The sequence below is a fragment of the Schistocerca gregaria genome, chromosome X (genome assembly GCF_023897955.1).
Source record: "Schistocerca gregaria isolate iqSchGreg1 chromosome X, iqSchGreg1.2, whole genome shotgun sequence".
NCBI lineage: Eukaryota > Metazoa > Arthropoda > Insecta > Orthoptera > Acrididae > Schistocerca > Schistocerca gregaria.
Genome location: NC_064931.1, coordinates 602333181 through 602353014, shown reverse-complemented (window position 1 = coordinate 602353014; position 19834 = coordinate 602333181). Strand labels below are relative to the sequence as shown.

The 19834-nt window shown below is 43.2% G+C and overlaps 1 protein-coding gene across 50 annotated transcripts in view; it reads right to left on the bottom strand.

The window, feature by feature from the left end:
- The window catches only part of LOC126298928 (ensconsin), a 394125-nt gene that overhangs the window by 194790 nt on the left and 179501 nt on the right, over positions 1–19834 (bottom strand). For 9 of the 50 annotated variants that reach the window (XM_049990486.1, XM_049990488.1, XM_049990506.1 and 6 more), the window contains exon 1: positions 12396–12533. The exons of the other annotated variants lie outside the window; for them this stretch is intronic. In XM_049990486.1, the coding sequence (XP_049846443.1) occupies positions 12396–12519 (124 nt within the window). In that variant the 5' untranslated portion in view covers positions 12520–12533. Of the gene's footprint in view, positions 1–12395; positions 12534–19834 lie in introns of those variants that run through there. 50 annotated transcript variants of the gene reach the window in all.

Sequence of the window (19834 nt, the reverse complement as noted above, 5' to 3'; positions counted from 1 at the left end):
ATTCAATAAATGATTTTTTATGAATTTGGGCGCATTACTTATGGAACGCACCTTGTACACTGATCAGCCAGAACACTATGACCACCTAGCTAACAGCCGGTATGTCCACCTTTGGCACGGATAACAGCGGTGACGCGTCGTGGCATGGAAGCAACGAGGCCTTGGTAGTTCGCTGGAGGGAGTTGGCACACACATCTACACACACAAGTCAACTAATTCCAGTAATATGAAGATGGTATCTGTTCTAGTGTTCGATCGCGCTCAGGTCTGGCGAGTTGGTGGCTGGGGAGGATGGGGAAGCACATCAGCCGGAAATCGCCGCTGTGTTTCTCGAACCACAGAATCATACGGCGCATTATGTTGTTGAACCAGTGTTTGATACTCCTTGGCCGTCATGATACCTTGCACGAGCTCCACTGGACTCATGGATACCCACGTGAATATTCTCCAGAGGATAACGTAACCGCCGCCAGCTTGTCTCCGCCCCCAGTACAGATGTCAAGGAGTTGTTCCCCTGGACAACGACGAATTCGCGCCCTCCCATGGCGTGATGAAGAAGGTATCGGGATTCATAAGACTATGAAACGCTATGCCACAGCATCAACATCAAGTGCCGATGGTCACGTGCCCATTTCAGTGGTAGTTGCCGATGTCGTGGTTTTAACATTGGCACATGCATGAGTCTTCGACTGCGGAGGCCCATCGTTGGGATCGTTCAGTGCACTGTGTGTTCAGATACACGTTTACTCTACCCAGCTATAAAGTCTGATGTTAGTTCCGCCACAGTACGCCGCCTATCCTGTTTCACCAGTCTTTCCAGCCTACGACATCCGGCATCTGTAATGAGGGGTGGCCGTCCAACCCCACGACGTCTGCACGTGGTTTCACCTTAGTTTCGCTACGTGTTGAAGACACTCGCTATAGTACTCCTCGTACACCCAACAAGTCGTGCAGTTTCCGAAGTACTCGTGCCGAGCCTCCGGGCCATCACAATCTGCTCTCGCTCAGATAGATCGCGCGCCTTCCACGTTCTACATAAGTACAGCAGTCAATGATACCACATGCACCGTGGGTGTGTAGGACTAGCAGCCATTCTTCGCCAGGTAACGCCGCTATCACCTGGACGGGTTTTTATCGATAGTACACACAATGTTCTGGCTGATCAGTGTATTATGACAGCAGAAAATGACTGCCTTCTTACCTGCATGACGGTACGGACAGCACAGTTCGTTCGTAGTGCAGCACGCTTGAGTGTTTCACTGATGCCTATTTCAGTGTCGAAACTTGGATGTCACCTGCTGTTAGCTGGAACAGTAGCACGCTTGTAATTGCCAATCTCTAATGAACTCGTCTTGATGGTATATTAAATCTATCTTCTTTCATTTCCTTGTCATTTCGTTGACGGGCATTATCCAGAAATCACAAAAGCCTCACATTGAAAAATACACATGAAAGCCGTCGCTCGTACGCTGAACGGAAAAATATAGTGTAGTGGAACTGAGATATACTTCAAGCTGTCCTACAGTTATAGCCACATACGTGTTAGACGCTTGGTGGTCGCAAACTCGTAGCCGCCGCGTTGAGCGGCATAACAGACGAACATACAGTAGATTTTGATGCTTTGGAGCGCCATTGGCATACGACGAGTGACCTCGACTCTCACGACTAAAACAAATCTGTCCCGCAGTTGCTGCCTCATACAGGTTTGTGAGCCCGAGGTACTGCACCTCCTTCAGGCAATCACATATCAGCTTTTGAAAGAAGGAAGTTTAGAGGTTAACGTCCTGTCGACAGCACAAGCTAAAATGGGGAAGGAAATTGGTCATCACCGCATTTGTCTGGAGACTATTTGGGAAAATCGCAGAAAACCTTAATCTGGATTGGCAGAGGAGGATCTGAACCGTCGTGTCGTCCCCCCGAATGCCAGTCCGTGTGCCACCTACGTCACCTGGCTCGGTCCAGATTTCGATAAGACATAGTTCAGTCATTTGTAAAGGGGAATGTGCCATCATTCTTCGATGAACGACGGGTACCACTGTTTTCCTAGCCTGAACGTTTATCTGAATAGTGGTCCCAGAAATCATTACGGATACTTTGTGGAGTGGCATACATACAATCTGAGAGGAGATTACCCACTAGAACCATACCAAGCTCTGACAGCATATGGGGGATTCGAGACAAATTCAATTACTACATTCCGATTTCACGTGCCGTTCTGTAATCCTAAAATGATTCCAATGGCTCTACGCACTATGGGACTTAACATCTGAGGTCATCAGTCCTCTAGAACATAGAACTACTTAAACCTAACTAACCTAAGCACATCACACACATCCATGCCCGAGGCAGGATTCGAACCTGCGACCGTAGTGGTCACCCGGTTCCAGACTGAAGCGCCTAGAACCGCTAGGCCACACCGGCCGGCCCTTAATCCTACTTACGTATTTGTGTATTCTAGTCTACTTAATGTTTGGTATGAAGTTTATTTTAGTCGCAAGTATCCTTCTTAGTGCCGCAAATGTCATACAGGGCGACACAGAAGTCCGTTAACACTTGAAAATACACTAGTTCGTGAAATAATGTCGATAGAGTGGTAAAACATGACACACAAGCCTGAAATGACTTGAAGTTTTATTGAAACCAAAACGGGCCGGCCGCTGTGGCCGAGCAGTTCTAGACGCTTCAGTCCGGAACCGCAGTGCTGCTACGGTCGCAGGTTCGAATCCTGCCTCGGGCATGGATGTGTGTGATGTCCTTACGTTGGTTAGGTTTAAGTAGTTCTAAGTCTAGGGGACTGATGACGTCAGATGTTAAGCCCCATAGTGCTTAGAGCCATTTGAAACCAAAAAAAGAGTCCAAGAACCGACCAACACATGACGCTAGACATCAACGCGTCAGTGGTGCTGCATGAGGGTGCAAGATACACCCGATATGCTACAAACTCGCAATGGCGCTCCACCCCATATTACTACACGTGTGAACGATCTGCGCACATCGTTTGGTGAGGATTGCGTACTGAGTCGCCTTAGCACTTTCGTCATGCTTGGCCTCCCAGGTCCCCAGACCTCAATCCGCACCGAGCGAGGTGGCGCGCTGGTTAGCACAATAAGACTCGCATTCGGGAGGACGACGGTTAAAACCCGCGCCTGGCCATCGTAATTTTGGTTTTCCGTGATTTCCCTAAATCGCTAAAGGCAAAAGCCGGGATGGTTCCTTTGAAAGGGCACGGCCGACTTCTTTCCCCATCCTTCCCTAATCCGATGCAACCGATGACAGTTTGGTACCTTCCCCCAAACCCACCAATCAACCAACCAACAAATCAACGTCCATCCGTGTAATAATTGGTTGTGGGTTTGCCTGAAATCGCAAGGCAATCGCGATCGTCCTATCTCATTAGGGACGCTAAAAGACAACATCGTACGGCAATTTCTCATCATACCTATTGATAAATACTGTGCACAACACTGTACCTAGACTACAGGTATTGTCGACGAATGAAGGCCAACATGCTGATCATTTGTTATAAAGAAAATCGTCTCAGCTAAAAATCAACAGTTATGCTAGTTATTGATTTTGTATCTTACGACACGCTGTCTGTTGGTCATTCTGTGTACTTTTTTGGATTCAATAAAACCCCAGGTTATTTCAAGCGTGTTTGTCAAATTTTACCGCTCTACCTACATTATTCCGTGAAGTATTGAATTTTCAAACGTTAGCAGACTTTTTGGTCACCCTGTATAAACACAATGAATGAAACTGGAAATGTGCTGCGATGGAAGGAAGGGAGGAAAACTATGATTTAACGTACTGTCAACCTTCATCTATTTATTGTGCCTTTGTCCTACATCGGCGCAGGGTCGGAATGGTTATTAAAGGATTAGGCATGTTTAATTAAAGGGGCGACCGGGTGTCCTTCCTGTCGCGACCCCATTAACCCCCGGGAGGAACATGTCCACAATACTATCTGCGTGTAGTGTTATTCACGTAAAAGTGAGCAAATTTTTCGAAATTTTTGAGAATCGCGTAACTGAGGCGCAAGTCCGGTATTCATTAAGTGAGAGACCGCTTAAAAACCACATCAAAGCTGGGCGGTACACCAACCCTTGCCGATAACCCTACGAGCGTATTGGCTGTGTCCTTTTCAAAGAATCTATCCCGGCATTGGCCTTTAAGAAATTAAGGGAAACTGTGGAAAACCTAAATCGGGATGGTCACAAGTGGATCTGAATCTCCGTCCCGCAGAATACGAGTCCAGTGTCAAACCAGTGCGCCACCCCGCTCGCTTTTGATGGAAGCACCGTGATAACTGCGAATATTATTCCAAAAATCGCGATATTTTCCCTGTACAGTAAAAGGGACTTCCAATGTTCAAATAGCTCTAAGAACTACGGGACTTAACATCTGAGGTCATCAGTCCCCTAGACTTAGAACTACTTAAACCTAACTAACCTAAGCACATCACACACATCCATGCCCGAGGCAGGATTCGAACCTGCGACGGTAGCAGCCGCGTGGTTCCGGACTGAAGCGCCTAGAACCGCTCGGCCACAACGGAAGGCGCAAAAGGGACTTCAAAGAAACGGTATATACACTGAATAGTAGGGACAAATCGCCTACTTCAACATAACACATCAAATACTATACAATTACTTTGCACGCAGTAGAATTATATTATATGAACCTGAACGATACACATGTTGAGCATCAAAAGTGTTTCAAAAAAACACTTGCGCGCAGCGCACTGCTAACGATCTAGGTATAACATTAATAATTTTTCGCGAAATTTCAACGCGATCGTAGACTTAGCTATTATTACAAAGGAATGCGTTGTAGTGTGGTACATAGTGACAGAAAGGCGAATTTGGTTGTATATTTTTTGCAGCTAGCTGTGGCTGAAGTAGCTAAAACATAGCACGCTGGAGTAACACAGCTCACTTTGCTCGGTAGTAAATAAATGAAGATAAGCGATGCAATGAAAACTTCCACTACAAAAACGGATAGAAGAGCCTTAGTCGGCATTATAGTAAACGACATGCACTGGGATGCATGTCACCAATCACGATACTTTTTACGTTTATTAGATGGCCATGCAAACCGAATTTTTCTAAAAAAAAAGTTACCTTAGATTTATTCATATTAACATGGTATTGGTTGAGGATTGCGAATGTCTTATTTACGACTGAAGCAGACAATATTTTTAATTTTGCAAATTACTTAACGTTTTAGCACTGTCTTATCTCAGCGCTTCACTTTTCTCTTCCCTACAAAATGTTGGCCGGCATGTGTGAATACTGAATAAATGTTACAGTCACGAAGATATGGTTGTCTGACAGTTGGCCAACCAATATTTAAGGACGGGCGCAAACCTTGGCTGCTGGAACGAATGTCCCCTTGCAGAAGGGCACTCCGCCGCTGAAGGTAATTGGACTAAATATGGTGACGCGATGGGTGACGTCACCACCGCGGCAACTCCATTCAGGAAATTGCGACACGCGTGACCCTCCACACCCAGGCAGCAAGCGTTGCGGCTCGCGTAGTCCGGCTGTACACATTCCTCACTCAAAGCAACACGCTCAGGTGCTTCAAGGCAATCTTGCGTGCATATAACATAAAACTGGTAACATAAACGTATCGAAGAAAAAAAATGTTCAATATCACAAAATATTGAGGAGTAAGGCTATATTGCATCTTCTTTAAAATATGTCTTGTTCACCGAAAATTGCCATGATATATATATTCACCGCTACGTAACTCTGCGTACAGTTCACCAAGGCTGACAATGCAGAAGTCGTTTTTTTTTTTTTTTTTTACCATCCACGCGGAAGTTTTGAAGCAAATGCTATTAACTCTGTGTATCCACGTTGCTGCTATTACTATCTCAAACTGTAGCAGAAAAGTAACCGTTTCACGCTAAAAACGCTTCTTCACTGTTCGATTCTCAAGCAAAAATCATGCAAGAAAACTGTGCGCCACGACACTACACTTTGTTTTTAGCTGAATGCCGAAATAAGAATTAAGCTCAACTTCTTACGAGGAACATGTTCTTTAAACAAATTCGCGCTAATGGAAGTTACATCGCTTCCCTACTTCCAAACAAATTATTTTATTGCGATTTCGAACAAAACATCTTGACAGTTACTGTATATGTACTACGTCAACGTCATGTACAAATCCAGACTGACAACCTGTCTTCTTTTATTGCCGTGCATTGCTAACTATCAATGAAATCGCGAATCTGAATGGAGTTATAGATCGTTGTTTCCAAGCTTATTTGCCGGCCGCTGTGACCGAGCGGTTCTAGGCGCTTCAGTCCGGAACCGCGCTACTGCTACGGTCGCAGGTTCGAATCCTGCCTCGGGCATGGATGTGTATGGTGTCCTTAGATTAGTAAGGTTTAAGTAGTTTTAAGTCTAGGGGACTGATGACCTCAGATGTTAAGTACCATAGTGCTTAGAGCCATTTGAACCAAGATTATTTACAAATAACTTACACCACTTCTCATTGTGTCTTCCTCTTAATAAGTCAGTGTTTCTACAACGGACGATACCATTACCTTTTCTTAGTTCTTAGGTCTGACTTAGCGGTTATGTGAAAACTACAAAATCAAAGGTTTCATGTCCAGTCCTTGGCGGCCTCAGGTATTTTTTCCTATTGTTACTCACACCTTTTTCACCTCTGGCAGCTCTTTCTGCCGTACGTGAAGAATGCCATGCTGTGCCGCGGTTCAGTACGTTTTAGTTTCCCTGTGTGGTACGAGGGTCGGTCAAAAAGTAATGCCTCCCATTTTTTTTCTACTTAAAAAAATTAAGTTAAGTGAAAAATTTGAATTTGGCGCCATTCCTCAAACCTTCTGCAATCCACTGCAGTAGTAACTTTCTGTGTCAACAGGTGGCAGCACAGCAGAAGTTTGTAAGATGGCCGACATTGATGTTCGTTTGAGACAGCGTTGTGTGATTGAATTCTTGAATGCAGAAGGTGAAACGCCCATACGCATTCATGAAAGACTGAAGAAGGTGTATGGTGTTGTGACAGTGGATGTCAGCACTGTTAGACGATGGGTTCGTCGTTGTAAGGAAGCTGAAGTGCAAACAGCGTTGACTGACGAAAAGCGGAGCGGCAGGCCGGTGAGTGCAGTGACTCCACACAACATTCAGCAAGTTGATGACATCATTCGTGGTGACCGTCGGGTGACTGCAGATGAAGTGTGTCGCATTATTTCTCTTAGTAAAGGCAGTGTGATCACGATTATTAAACAATTGGGGTACTCAAAAGTTTGTGCACGGTGGGTTCCAAGAATGTTAACCGATCAGAATAAAGAGGCAAGGAAAACAATAGCCTCCCAACACTTGCAGCGCTTCCGTTTGGAGGGAGATGAGTTTCTGAAAAAAATTGTGACCGGGGACGAAACATGGGTGCATTTTTTGGAACCCGCCCTCAAAGAGGCAGTCAATGGAGTGGCGTCACACAAGCTCGCCGAGGAAGAAAAAATTCAAAACTGTGCGATCGGCAGGGAAAGTTATGGCAACAGTTTTCTGGGATACAGAGGGTGTGATTCTGGTTGATTGTTTGGAGCAGGGATGCACAATAAATTCTGTTCAATACGTCACAACCCTCAAAAAACTTAAAGCACGTCTTCAGCGAGTTCGCCCAACAAAATCAATGGCAGATGTTCTTCTTTTGCATGACAATGCAAGACCACACACCAGTCGTCACGCCTCTGACGAGATTGTCAAAATTGGATGGGAAGTTTTGCCTCATCCCCCATACAGCCCTGACCTGGCACCATCAGACTTCCATCTGTTCGGGCCACTAAAAGAAGCTCATCGTGGGATTCATTTTGAAGATGAGGAGGCCGTCAAAACATCCGTGCGTCAATGGCTTAGGAAGCAGAGCTGTGATTTTTACCGTGCTGGGATACATGCCCTTGTTCAAAGATGGACCAAAACTGTAGAGATGTGCGGAGATTACATTGAAAAATGACAAAATGATCCTCAATGTTGTGGTTTTCAACCTATGTAATTGCATTTAAATTTCCTGACAATTAAACGTAGAAAAAAAATAGGAGGCATTACTTTTTGACTGACCCTCGTAGTTCACAATTCGGAAGAAAGCAAGGATATATCATCTTCAATAGGACCATGTCACGTAAAGCAATATTGCGATCAACCCAACCTACGGATTGAGGACAGTTTTAAAGTAGATAAAAATTTCTCTCCCTAGTATGTCGTTTAAGACGAAACACGAGGAAAACGAATTTGGTGTCCAGACCACAGCAATGCCAGTAACTGTTATGGAACTGCAGGATGTTCCACATGAAACCGGTACGCCCCACGCCCGAGATTCGAGTAAGAATTAACTAACTAAAAAAGAATACATAATTATAATTTTAAAAACATGCAGTTACCTGTTTATAAGAGAGACTGGAAGTGGTGGCCATAGGCATCCAGACATCGCTGACAAGAAATTTGACTAGAGATGATCAACCAGAACGTGAGCGTACCGGTTTTATGTGGAACACACTGATTTTCACATATCTGTTCATAGCCAGTATGTAATTTATCTGGAATTTGTTGAATTCATTAAATGGAAAAAAGGTTCACTTCTCGGGAACATGGAAGAAGATTTAAGACACTTAAGCCATAAGCTATATTTCTCTGTGTGATCTGAAGTTTTTCCAAAGCTTTCAGTTTCTAAAAAAATACGGGTATTTTTTATTTTTTCCGAATATGTGGCAGCTCGTTCTGTCATACTGCCCGCCAACACGATATAGTTTCGAATGCAACCTTCATGTGTGTTCGAAAATAACTGAATACTCTTGAGCCTGCACCTGTCCAGAAGCTCATTTTTCGGACAGTCCTATTTGATGAGTTGCCGTTACATTTGAATTTACCGATTTCAGTGTAAAAAACCAAAGATATCCATCTGCTCGTTTCTTCTGATGCCACATTATTCTACAGAAATATTTTTCCGACTACGAACTGAGCTGTCATGAGCATCACACTCACGATGAATTTGTTCGTGTAACATGACTGGGGGAGGCACGTAAGGAAAGACAGATTGCTTGCCTGGAGTCTGTGATATGCTTTATCGACATGCTAGACGTAACACTCACTGGCAGCACATCAGTGTGAGATGTTTTACGCATATCAACACAGCACGAAGAATTTTTTCTGCAGATTTCCACGTGACAAGCCTCTTTACGTGTAGTAGTAAAGCTGCTTGTTCTGATTCTCCGTTTAAGCCGTGCCGCTTAAAGTGATACATATGTTTCCGTTTGATTCCCGTTCAGAAAACAAACGGCTCAGTGCTGTATCAAGCCCTCTGTTTCATCAGAGTCGCGAGTGAGAAGCAATAGGTTTGAACCTTGATTAACATGAGCGAAAAAAAAATCTACAATAAAGCTAAAACTGGATGAAACTGTTATGATCAAAACACTCCTTTGACACATGCCCAGTGGTGGCAACAGGATACCTCTACAGATTATGTATATACTAAAATGGCAGCGGTGGAGAATCTACGCCGCTATTGCCATGATTATTATTTACACAAATTTACTAATAACTTGTAATGGAGTGGTATGTCTGGAATATCTGAAAGATAGAACGTGTAAAGAGAGCAATACCGAATAGGTATACGATATTTACGTGACACAAATAGCTCCATCACGAGACAAATGTTTCAACTTTAAAGAATACAGGAGGTTGCAAGATGAACAGAAGGACCAGAAATAATAGCAGGGATAAATAAATTGATTACGACAGGTTCTGTAGTATAACGGAAACAAAATAAGAAAAAGTAAATCTCAGCATGAATACAGAAATTGAATTGCGAGTAATAGTGATCTGATTTATGGATGATACTCACAACATTTCTTAGAAACAGTAGATATAACAATTACTTAATGCAATACATCAATTGCTGTTTAATAGACAGCCGGACTTGAACTTAATAAATAAAGGGAAGAACGGTTTATAGAAGTATATGACCTTCAGAAACAAAATGTTGTTCTAAACGTTATATTCAACAAACTGAAACGGTGGAAACAGAAAAATATTATTTCGTACGTAAGGTCCTTGAACACAACACAATAATAAGGCGTCATAAACAGATTAGTATCCGTGCGGTCAAAGAAAATGCTACTGGGGAGAAAACAAACATCTTTCTACTGAAAACGGACCTGGCAAATCAAAGTTAAAATTTTGGGTTTGCAGTCGGTATGAACAGGATTTAAATTCCTGCCTGGCCGCCATGGTCCAGATTTCCGTGATTTGCTTAACAGTTTCATGCGATGGTTCCATCTGTAAGGTCGCGACCGATATCCCGCCCAAACGTTGTCCCATTTAAACTTCCCCATCATCTTCGCTGACATAGATATCGATGGAACGGTAAAACACTGAGTAAGTTGCGAACTACTTTGGAATAATTTTATCCAAAACTCTTATCAGAATGAAGGTAGAGTAGGATTTAATAATTCGTCGACGACGAGGTCATTACAAAAAAAAAAAAAAAAAAAAAAAAAAAAAAAAAAAAAAAAACCAAGTTCTGGCTTAACAAGGACAGAACAGGATACCACACTTACTTGTTCCAAAGGAACCGCTCGTGTCAGGAGTCCTTAAACGTAACTCTTTAGGTAGTTGACTGCTATAGGTCCATGCAGTGAGACACTCCACTAGAAAAAAACCGCCCTATGGGACAAGCATTACAGAGAAAGTAAAATATGATCCAGTAAGAACTATGTAGTAAATACATCATAATTAATGGAGTAGCACAGTGTAGGCGAAATTGAAGGTTTCCACATAACTAACGGTAAACGTCAGTACCAAAGAAATAACATCGTCATGAGATCAGTTTTGTTGCCTGCAATTCGCTCGTGAAGGTTATATAACTTACACCAATGACGTTTCAGTGATTAAAGACTGACAGGTCAATTGAAAAGACTGCGTTTAAAATCTCCAAAAATATTTCATTTTTCGTTTTTAACGGAGTTTGGTTATTGTCTACGTGAAAATGTATGACTTATAAACTTCTACATAAAACCCACATTGGTTTGTGAGATGTGATGTCCAGGAGAATGTTTGGAAATCTAAATACAAGATCGTCGATGAAACTGGTCTAAACCAAACATCTCTACAAACGTGAAACTCTATATATGTTAAACAAATCTTTTTATTCATTCTCTTATTTCACACTATTTCTCTAAGACTGCTTACGTTACTGCAAAATCTACTTCACAATGCATTTAGAAGTACCATTACTGACACGATCTTAGGCCAAACATAGTGAAAGCAAACGCTGTAAAATTAAGAAGAAGGCACAGACCACGTATCAGTAAAGTGAGCTGGACAGAGTACGCGCGTCACATGCAAACAGTACAAAGTCTTGCTGAGCTACAGCAACTGCCGAGGAGAGCAAGGTAAACAGCAATGAGGCACAAGTATTTTCTACTGGACTCGACATACTCAGCGTTGCTTTTGCCGCAATACTAAACTGGTTGTGTGCCGAGAAGTCAACTGCTGAACTGGCATTAACAGTAGAACTGAAAAAAAATTTCACACACATTTGATTTTGTGTGTGTGTGTGTGTGTGTGTGTGTGTGTGTGTGTGTGTGAGAGAGAGAGAGAGAGAGAGAGAGAGAGAGAGAGAGAGAGATGGAGGAAGTCAGTCCGAAATACAGTTTCTAAAACGTTCTTTTTTACTTTTATTTGTGTTATCGTTTTCTATAGTAGCTATCACTTAAAGATGCTTCGTTAAGCGATACAGACGACCCAGCCATATGTTCTATTTTTATTAGTCTATCTATGAGGTCTACGATACAGTTGTGTTACATATTTTGGACAAAAGCACGAAGTAATGCCAAAGGCTGATACGCTGGACCGAAACTCTGTGAAGCTGCAAGCAAACAGAATGACACAGATCTCGAAGGTTTTTAAAGAGGGTATGATCTGACAGATTATATTTATAGACAATCACCGTTCCCTACAATTAAAGCGAGGAGAAGCTGACACTCGACTCATACTATTCACTTGCATCACACACACACACACACTTATACTATTCCATTATGTAGCAGCTTTCCGTAGCACTCTTCATTTACCGCTAGGAGTTAATAGAGTGATGTTCACGGACACAAACTTTACACCATCTTCTCGGAACGAACTTCTGTATAATCGTCATAAGAGGCTTCAGCTGGACCATCACGTCAGTAAAATGAATCAAGTGCCAATCGACCCAACATGACACAGCGTGGACACGGCTTTGATTCGAAATGAAACCGCAAAACTCCAGCAGGAGCGTACACAACGTTGTCAAAGTACACGGTTAGCACCTAACATCGGTTAGTCACAGATGACAGCACACGACAGATATTTCAGGGCGGTTACGTAAGGCAGCCGTACCTTTGCCGGCATGGTCCAGAAAGGTGACCCTACGGCGGCGAGAAGAATCGTCCAGATTCTCCCTGGACAATGAGCTGATGAGGATACCCCGCAGCTCCGCGAGAGCTCGTCGCTCGTCACACATCTCCAGCCGACGACTGGTGTGCGAGAGCTTTCCCTCGTTATCTCTCTCTCTCTCTCTCTCTCTCTCTCTCTCCCTACCACCAGGCGTGCTGCCCAGGAATTCAACCTATATGGGCACGGCGGGGAAGAGGAGGGGGCTCTTTGGATCACCTTCAGAAACACGTCACACTTCCCTACGTGCTCGATAATACTAAGCGAACGACCTTGTTAGCGAGACCACGTGACCCGCTGCTGAACGAGTGGCGCACACGGAAGGCGGCAGCGGCGGCGCACGCCCACAAAAATCACGCGTCCCACCTACTGGCGAATTTCACCTCCAGGAATCCGCTTTCGCTTGTCGACACTCTTGAAAAAGCTACTGCACACGATGCGATAAGAAAACACAACAAACTCGCGTAGATGCGCAACGGTGTCTCCGGCACAACTGTTGCAAAAATTGACGTAGAAGGCAGCGTTTTAATTCCTAACACCCAAACGGAACACTCTTTTAAAACAAACAATGTACTCAAGTAGTTTACGGGATGAAACCTAGTTTCAACATCAAGTAATCGTTTTACTTTTCAGCATTTGCTAAAAGTACGAATCTGTCACTTCACTGTGATGAGTGCAGAATTTTAAAATGTGTCAAACTTTAATCTACGGACAATGCTCGCAATCAGCGAATGATTTATTTTTTTCTTTTTGCATTACACTGCATAAAAAAAAGAAAAATTTTCGAGGAGTTAGTAGGCTTATCATTCAAGATAATCTATGAAACTTGTTTAATGTTATTTCAGAGTAATACACTGCACACTAACGAGGAATTTAATAAGAGAGGGCTAATGTGTTGAAGAGAACGATTCTGTAGCCGCACTGAATATTCAAATGGCTCTGAGCACTATGGGACTTAACTTCTGAGGTCATCAGTCCCCTAGAACTTAGAACTACTTAAACCTAACTAACCTAAGGACATCACACTCATCCAAGCCCGAGGCAGGATTCGAACCTGCGACCGTAGCGGTCGCGCGGTTCCAGACTGTAGCGCCTAGAATCGGCCGGCCGCACTGAATACAACAGTTCGGCGTGTTACGTGACTTGGATGACGTCAGACCCTGTTCTGGTCTTTGACGCTACAGACGCGCGCAGGATGCGCAAGGCGTGCATTTAATCGTGGCCAAATCGTGTGTACGACGCACAGGTCACTATCTCCAAGGTAGGGATGGCGGCTATCGCCGAAGCAACGACCGGTTTTCGGTTATATCTTCTTTTTTCTTTTTTTTTTTCAACGCCAGTTTAACCAGACTGTTGAAATCGATCAAATAACCGGTTTCTGAAATGAAATAACTAATATTCGGTTTTTATTCCTATTGTTTTCTGTATTAGACGTAGAAATCGAACAAAGACTGAAAAATTTTCACTCCCCAGTTACACGATACATAGAATCAAAATATTAAACAGGCAAATAAAAGAAAACTTCGTCCGTCTATCATTCGCTACTTTTCTCGAAAAGTGGTACGAGGTTGACTACTACAAAAAATCACCAGTGTTCTATTTACTGTAATTTTTTGAAACTCTGCACAAACATCACATTGTAATCGGGGATCATACCGCCATTTAGACATTACGAATAGTCAGTGATAATAGGAGAAAACTAAGGTTGAAGAACTGTTTTTCGTGTCAATCTGTCCGGTTTCAAGGGCTAAAAGCAGATAAAGGTATGTTGTGTAGACACAGGCAGCACACTATCTGCTTTCCATTTTCATTCCAAGTTTGTTGTGGCTCCTCCCGTTTTTAAGATTTTAAAGCAAATAGAGTATTTTACATCACTTATACCACACTTCGTGAAATACTTCCATACTCGGGTTGATGACATTCTGTGATACAGCTGTAATACGACAATGAGAAACTACCATATACTCTAGCGGTAATTTTGTTTGCGGGCCACTGCGTAGATTTATGATGAAAAATCGAAGACGAACGTTAGGTATACGAATATTTGAGCAAATTACACTATTTAAGTAGCAAACGCCACTAGCCGGCGTATTGTAACGCCTAAAGGAGAGAGCGGACGGCCCGACAGCAAACCGCTAACAATGCCAGCCGTGCTCAAAGGCACCGCCGCGCCACAGGTACTGCACTCGTCGGCGCGGCTGCCAGGCCAGTCCCCCACAAATATCAACATCCCTACAGTAGTTCCTGAGAGTATCCCGTGCGTACAGATACAAGAGAGCAGGGAACTTCAATTTACACATGTAGAGAAGGGAGAAATGCGTATAGCAACAGACAGCTGAATACAAACATATACGGACAGAAAAACACACCGGGGGACTTTCATGTATAACATATATAGAAGGAGAATTTATGTACATTTGTATAAATTTTGATAATGATAATTTCGTGTGGCTAAATGTCCTTGTGCAACTCTTTCAATTAGACGTCACTTCGACGACTTGCGTCTACTTACCCAGTTATCCACCTGGGAAAAGGCGAGATACACCTGAACGTGGAATCCGAAACATGTTTCGTTTCTGGCGAACCTCCACCATCATCGAGAGGTGTTTGCTAGGTTAAAAAGCACAGACGGAAGTCCGTGGTCCGACCAGGATTCTATTCCGCGACTTTTCAGATTTCAGGCACGCACTAGACCGCCAGGTACGACTCGAACTGTGCTCAACCTTCGCTTCTGTAATGATCTGGGCGGCGACTGTACCGGTAGATTGCAACACCATCGTTTTCACAGCGGCGGCTGAATTTAATTCAAAATAGTTCAGCCAGTTTCCAAGAAATATTTATGAACTATATACACCTTCCACGTGAATCAATCTATCGGTCAAAACTGGAGAACATCCCTACAGTAGTTTCCGTGATTAGCTTGCAATCTACGTCCAAGCAGGGATGTATAACTTACACTAGCGAACGCAGCAATGCTTCGCAATTGCTAAATATGATGGGTATAGTATATACGTGCTACTCTCCTCCTCCCCTCTCTAATTATTTCTGTCCTCCACCCCATCCCCCTCCTTTTGTCCATCTCTTCCTCCTCTCCTCTATCTCTGTCCACCACCTTACCCCGCTCCCTGTACATCTCTTATCCCACACTCTCTTTATCCACCTCCTCCTCCCTCATCTCTCTGTCCATACCCTAGTCCCCTTCTTTATACCCATTTCCTCCCCCCTTCCCACTGACCTTATTTATTGTTATTGCAAACGGAACCTTGATTGGGAATAGAAGTCAAAATGAGTGGGTAAACCGGTTGGAATCATTAAGGACTGTAGCTGTAGTTACTTTATTTCTCATGGGTTTCATCTATGAACCGATAGGATTATAAAGTTTGCCACAAACACAACGTTCCTCCTTTCTGTTAAAAATGACTGCTAAATGGAAAACAAAACCGCACGTTTTTCCAGCACAGCTTAGCATATTCCTTCTCGCAGGCGGATTAACAAAAAATGGTTCAAATGGCTCTGAGCACTATGGGACTTAACTTCTGAGGTCAGCAGTCCCCTAGAACTTAGAACTCCTTAAACCTAACTAACCTAAGGACATCACACACATCCATGCTCTAGGCAGGATTCGAACCTGGGGCCATAGCGGTCGCGTGGTTCCAGACTGTAGCGCTTAGAATCGCTCGGCCACCCCGGCCGGCCCGGATTAACAGAAAGTGTTTATTGTATAACATGCATATATCTATAGTAATTTTGGCTGTGCGTTCTCAGTCTGTTCGTCGAGAAGGGATTCATCCAACGGAATATTTCCTTGAATTTGTGTGAATTGAGGCAAAACAATTTCAGTAAGTTCATGAATTTATTGAAATTAAATAAATCGAAATTCATTGTTTCGGAGTCATAATGGATCGCGCTTGAGATATTTACTCGATTTGCTTCCGAACGCTGTGTACGCTCTTCGCCAGTCTCATTGACTAATTTTCATGTAGTTACACGCACACCGACATTATTTCGACGCCTCACTGATGACACTTATTTCTAGAGAAATAAGCAACGAACTTAAATCAATTGAACGTTTGCAGCACACCAAATTACAACGAACTGACATCAATTCAGTTTTTGCAACACACTAAAAGATACGATAACCACCAGTAACACACTGAAATATCGCTTTCAATTGTATTCTTTTTCGCAAAATATCAATATTCAACACAGAATTTGTTGTTGTTGTTGGAAAAACATGTGACAACAGAACTGAGCTGAACGTCACTGTTTTTAATGAAAACACGTGACACCGGAACCGTCAAACCGGCCGTCACATTTCTTTCACTGAGCTTTTCATACAAAAATACCATCCAAATTTCCGACTTTCCTGGTATTTTCCAAAAATTTCCATTCATTCAAACCTTGTCCTAACAATTACGAAGCACACACACAAAATCAAGTAATAATCTTTCATACATACACACTGTGCAAAATAAAAAAGTATCACTTTTTCGTAATCCCGTAATTGTCTCCCATTCCAATGTATAAATTTGAAATTAGGCTCAAAGATGCCTAGAATCTTCCTCTGTAATGGTGAAACTGCGTGGCGACCTGCGATTTTACCCTCGGGCTCGGCTACGCTTCAAACATCAAGGTGTCGACACAAGCGAAAAAAAAGGCCACCCCTCAGAAGTTTATGTGACGTGTAAGGTGGGTTACTGATTTCACATTGGCATCAAATTTCACCGCAATGATCCCCAACGCCGTCGTGGACGTGTCACATGTTGGAATGTCGTCACATTCTCCCTTACCCACTTTTCACCCTTCCTTGGACGCCTCTGCGATGGAAGTCAGAACCGTGACACACAGCGTCAACATCACGTGCTTTTATTATGAGTGGCAGAGGAAAACATTTCACACATATTGCTGCTCAGAATCGACACGAAAAGCTGAAGGAGGTGGCATAAAGGGCGTCACTGAAACCACGCCTTCCCTTGGGGCATTGATTCCCACACATTCCGCGATTGAAAACGGAAGTCTGCAGTGCGATGGGCAACAAGATGATGTTCTGGACAAGTTTCAACACTGCTGACACCTTCCTGACCACTCAACCCTTCTATAAGGGCATCGTGGGACTGCAACCACATTGAACGTTACCTGCCCCCTTTCGAATGTAGTGCCACAACAATTTTTCCTCTGATATACGGGGTGGAACGACGAGGAACCGGTCAAAACTATTCGACGAAATCTGAACGTTACCCGAAGCCGCAAAGGATGTTTACGCCCTTTCATCCCTCCTGCTTCGCGCCTTCCTGTGGCATCATCAAGTAGGACAGCAACATTGACACGCGCATCAATAAAACGGCAAATGGTCCCTCCAAAAGACACCCCTCCCCCCCTTCGCCAACACCCTTGGCGCCACACACCCACCTAAGCTGAAACGTTACAAATGTACCTGACAGAGACTTTGACACCCATTCAGCTGAGTGGTGCCTCACGGCTGTTCTTGCACCTGAGGACAGTAAGTAAGAAACAACAATACAGAGACAGCAATATTTTAGGGTGTACTTAATTTCAACTGACGTTGATGCATCGGGCCGTGAGCTAAGTAAAGTTGGCCACTTAGCGACAGAGGGGAAAATAGTTTGGTCATTGCGGGGCTAGGGGATGTGAGGGCGGTAGGAATGTTATATTGTTCGTCTTCCACTACGCACAACTCGCGGGCACGCGCGAGTCCTACCGATCAGCTGCTATGGTATAAATTTTGACACTGATGTAACGTGAATTAGTGAATGCGCATTACAAAAACGGTCATCTTCAAATGCGATTCATGTTTGTAAACATTTATGATTGTGTTTAATGTTGCATACTGCATTTAAATATAAGTACAATTACAGTTATTAATCAATTAATCATCCGCTCACACATACAACACTTTGTTTGGTAGTTACAGTGTCACAATTTTAGGGTTGGTAAAGGAGACAGTAATTTCAAACAGAGAACAGTCCAAACCTATGACTCCGTTACTTTTGCTACACCTGCAGCACCACCGTACTCCGCAAACCACCTAACGGTGTGTGACCGGCGTACTTCTGGTACCACTAACTGATCTCCCATTCCCTGTTCCACTCGCGAATGGCGCGTGTGAAGAATGATTGTCTAGCTAGCGTATGTGACGCTTATAGCATGCTAATTTATGTATGTTACCTATAAATAATAAGATCGTTACATATGCGGCCAGAGGTGTCGCAACACAACGTGATTATTGCCTCTGAGCGAAAAAGTTTGACATCCACTGATCTAAAAGGTCACTACACGTGCATAACCACTGGGGAAAATAAAAAAAATGTAAATGACAATGTTACCCGTTGTTATCGTGGACAGTAACACCGTATAAAAGGGTCTCTAGCCACGCCGGACAACCTTCAAAGCAGTCATTTACTGTCTCAGCAATGTTATTCTAATTCTTATGCCATGTGTTTGTTGCACTGATCACTTTTCCCCATTTTCTGTAATAACGCAACATATCAAAGCAACGCAAAATTTACGAATGAAAATTACTTATTCTTTAAAAGAGTACATTTAAAACGAAAAATTTTAGTATTCCTGCTATGGCTAATTGATATTTCGGTTTTTTATCCGGTTATTAGTTGAAATAAAAACACCTGTTATAACTGAGACCAAAGAAATTCCGAAAAATATGGGTTATTCAGAACCAAAATATCGAAACCGGTTTTAACCTGTCGATTTTTCCCACCCCTACTCCAAAGTCATGTAGGCACTCGGATTTCCCTGTGTCAGCATGTCAAGGGCGCACAATCGTTGGGGAAAATAAAAAAAAAAGTAAATGACAAGGTTGCCCGTTGACTACCGTGGACAGTAACAGCGGATAAACGGGTCACTCGACACCCCCGACAACAACCTTTAAGCGGCCATACTATCCAGAATCACTCCCCGGTATGGTGTACAGAAGTCAACGCCCCACAGATGTACCACAACACAGAGCACAGAGATCAGCTTGTGCGATGAAACCCGCAAGTGGACGTTCTAAAGCACGTATATAAAATGTTTCTTTACGTTTCTTGGGATGTTGACTATAAGTTTCGAGTTTGGCACATCAACAACAATTAAAGGATCGCAAAAAAATCTGGTATTTTCATTTTTTTGCTCATAGCTTAGAAATGAGATTTCCGTTGTCCAGAAACATTATAAGGCGATATGCTCCACAATTCTGCAACAGAATGATGTCAGCTACATAGGAGTATAATGAGCATATGTCCGATGACCCTTATTCAAAGCAAAAATCACCTATCATTTATTTCCCAATGGCTTGGTAAGCTGCTAGAAGGGGAGCAGTTATTAAACATAATCTCAGTAGAACTTCACAAAGCTATCTCATCAGGTCC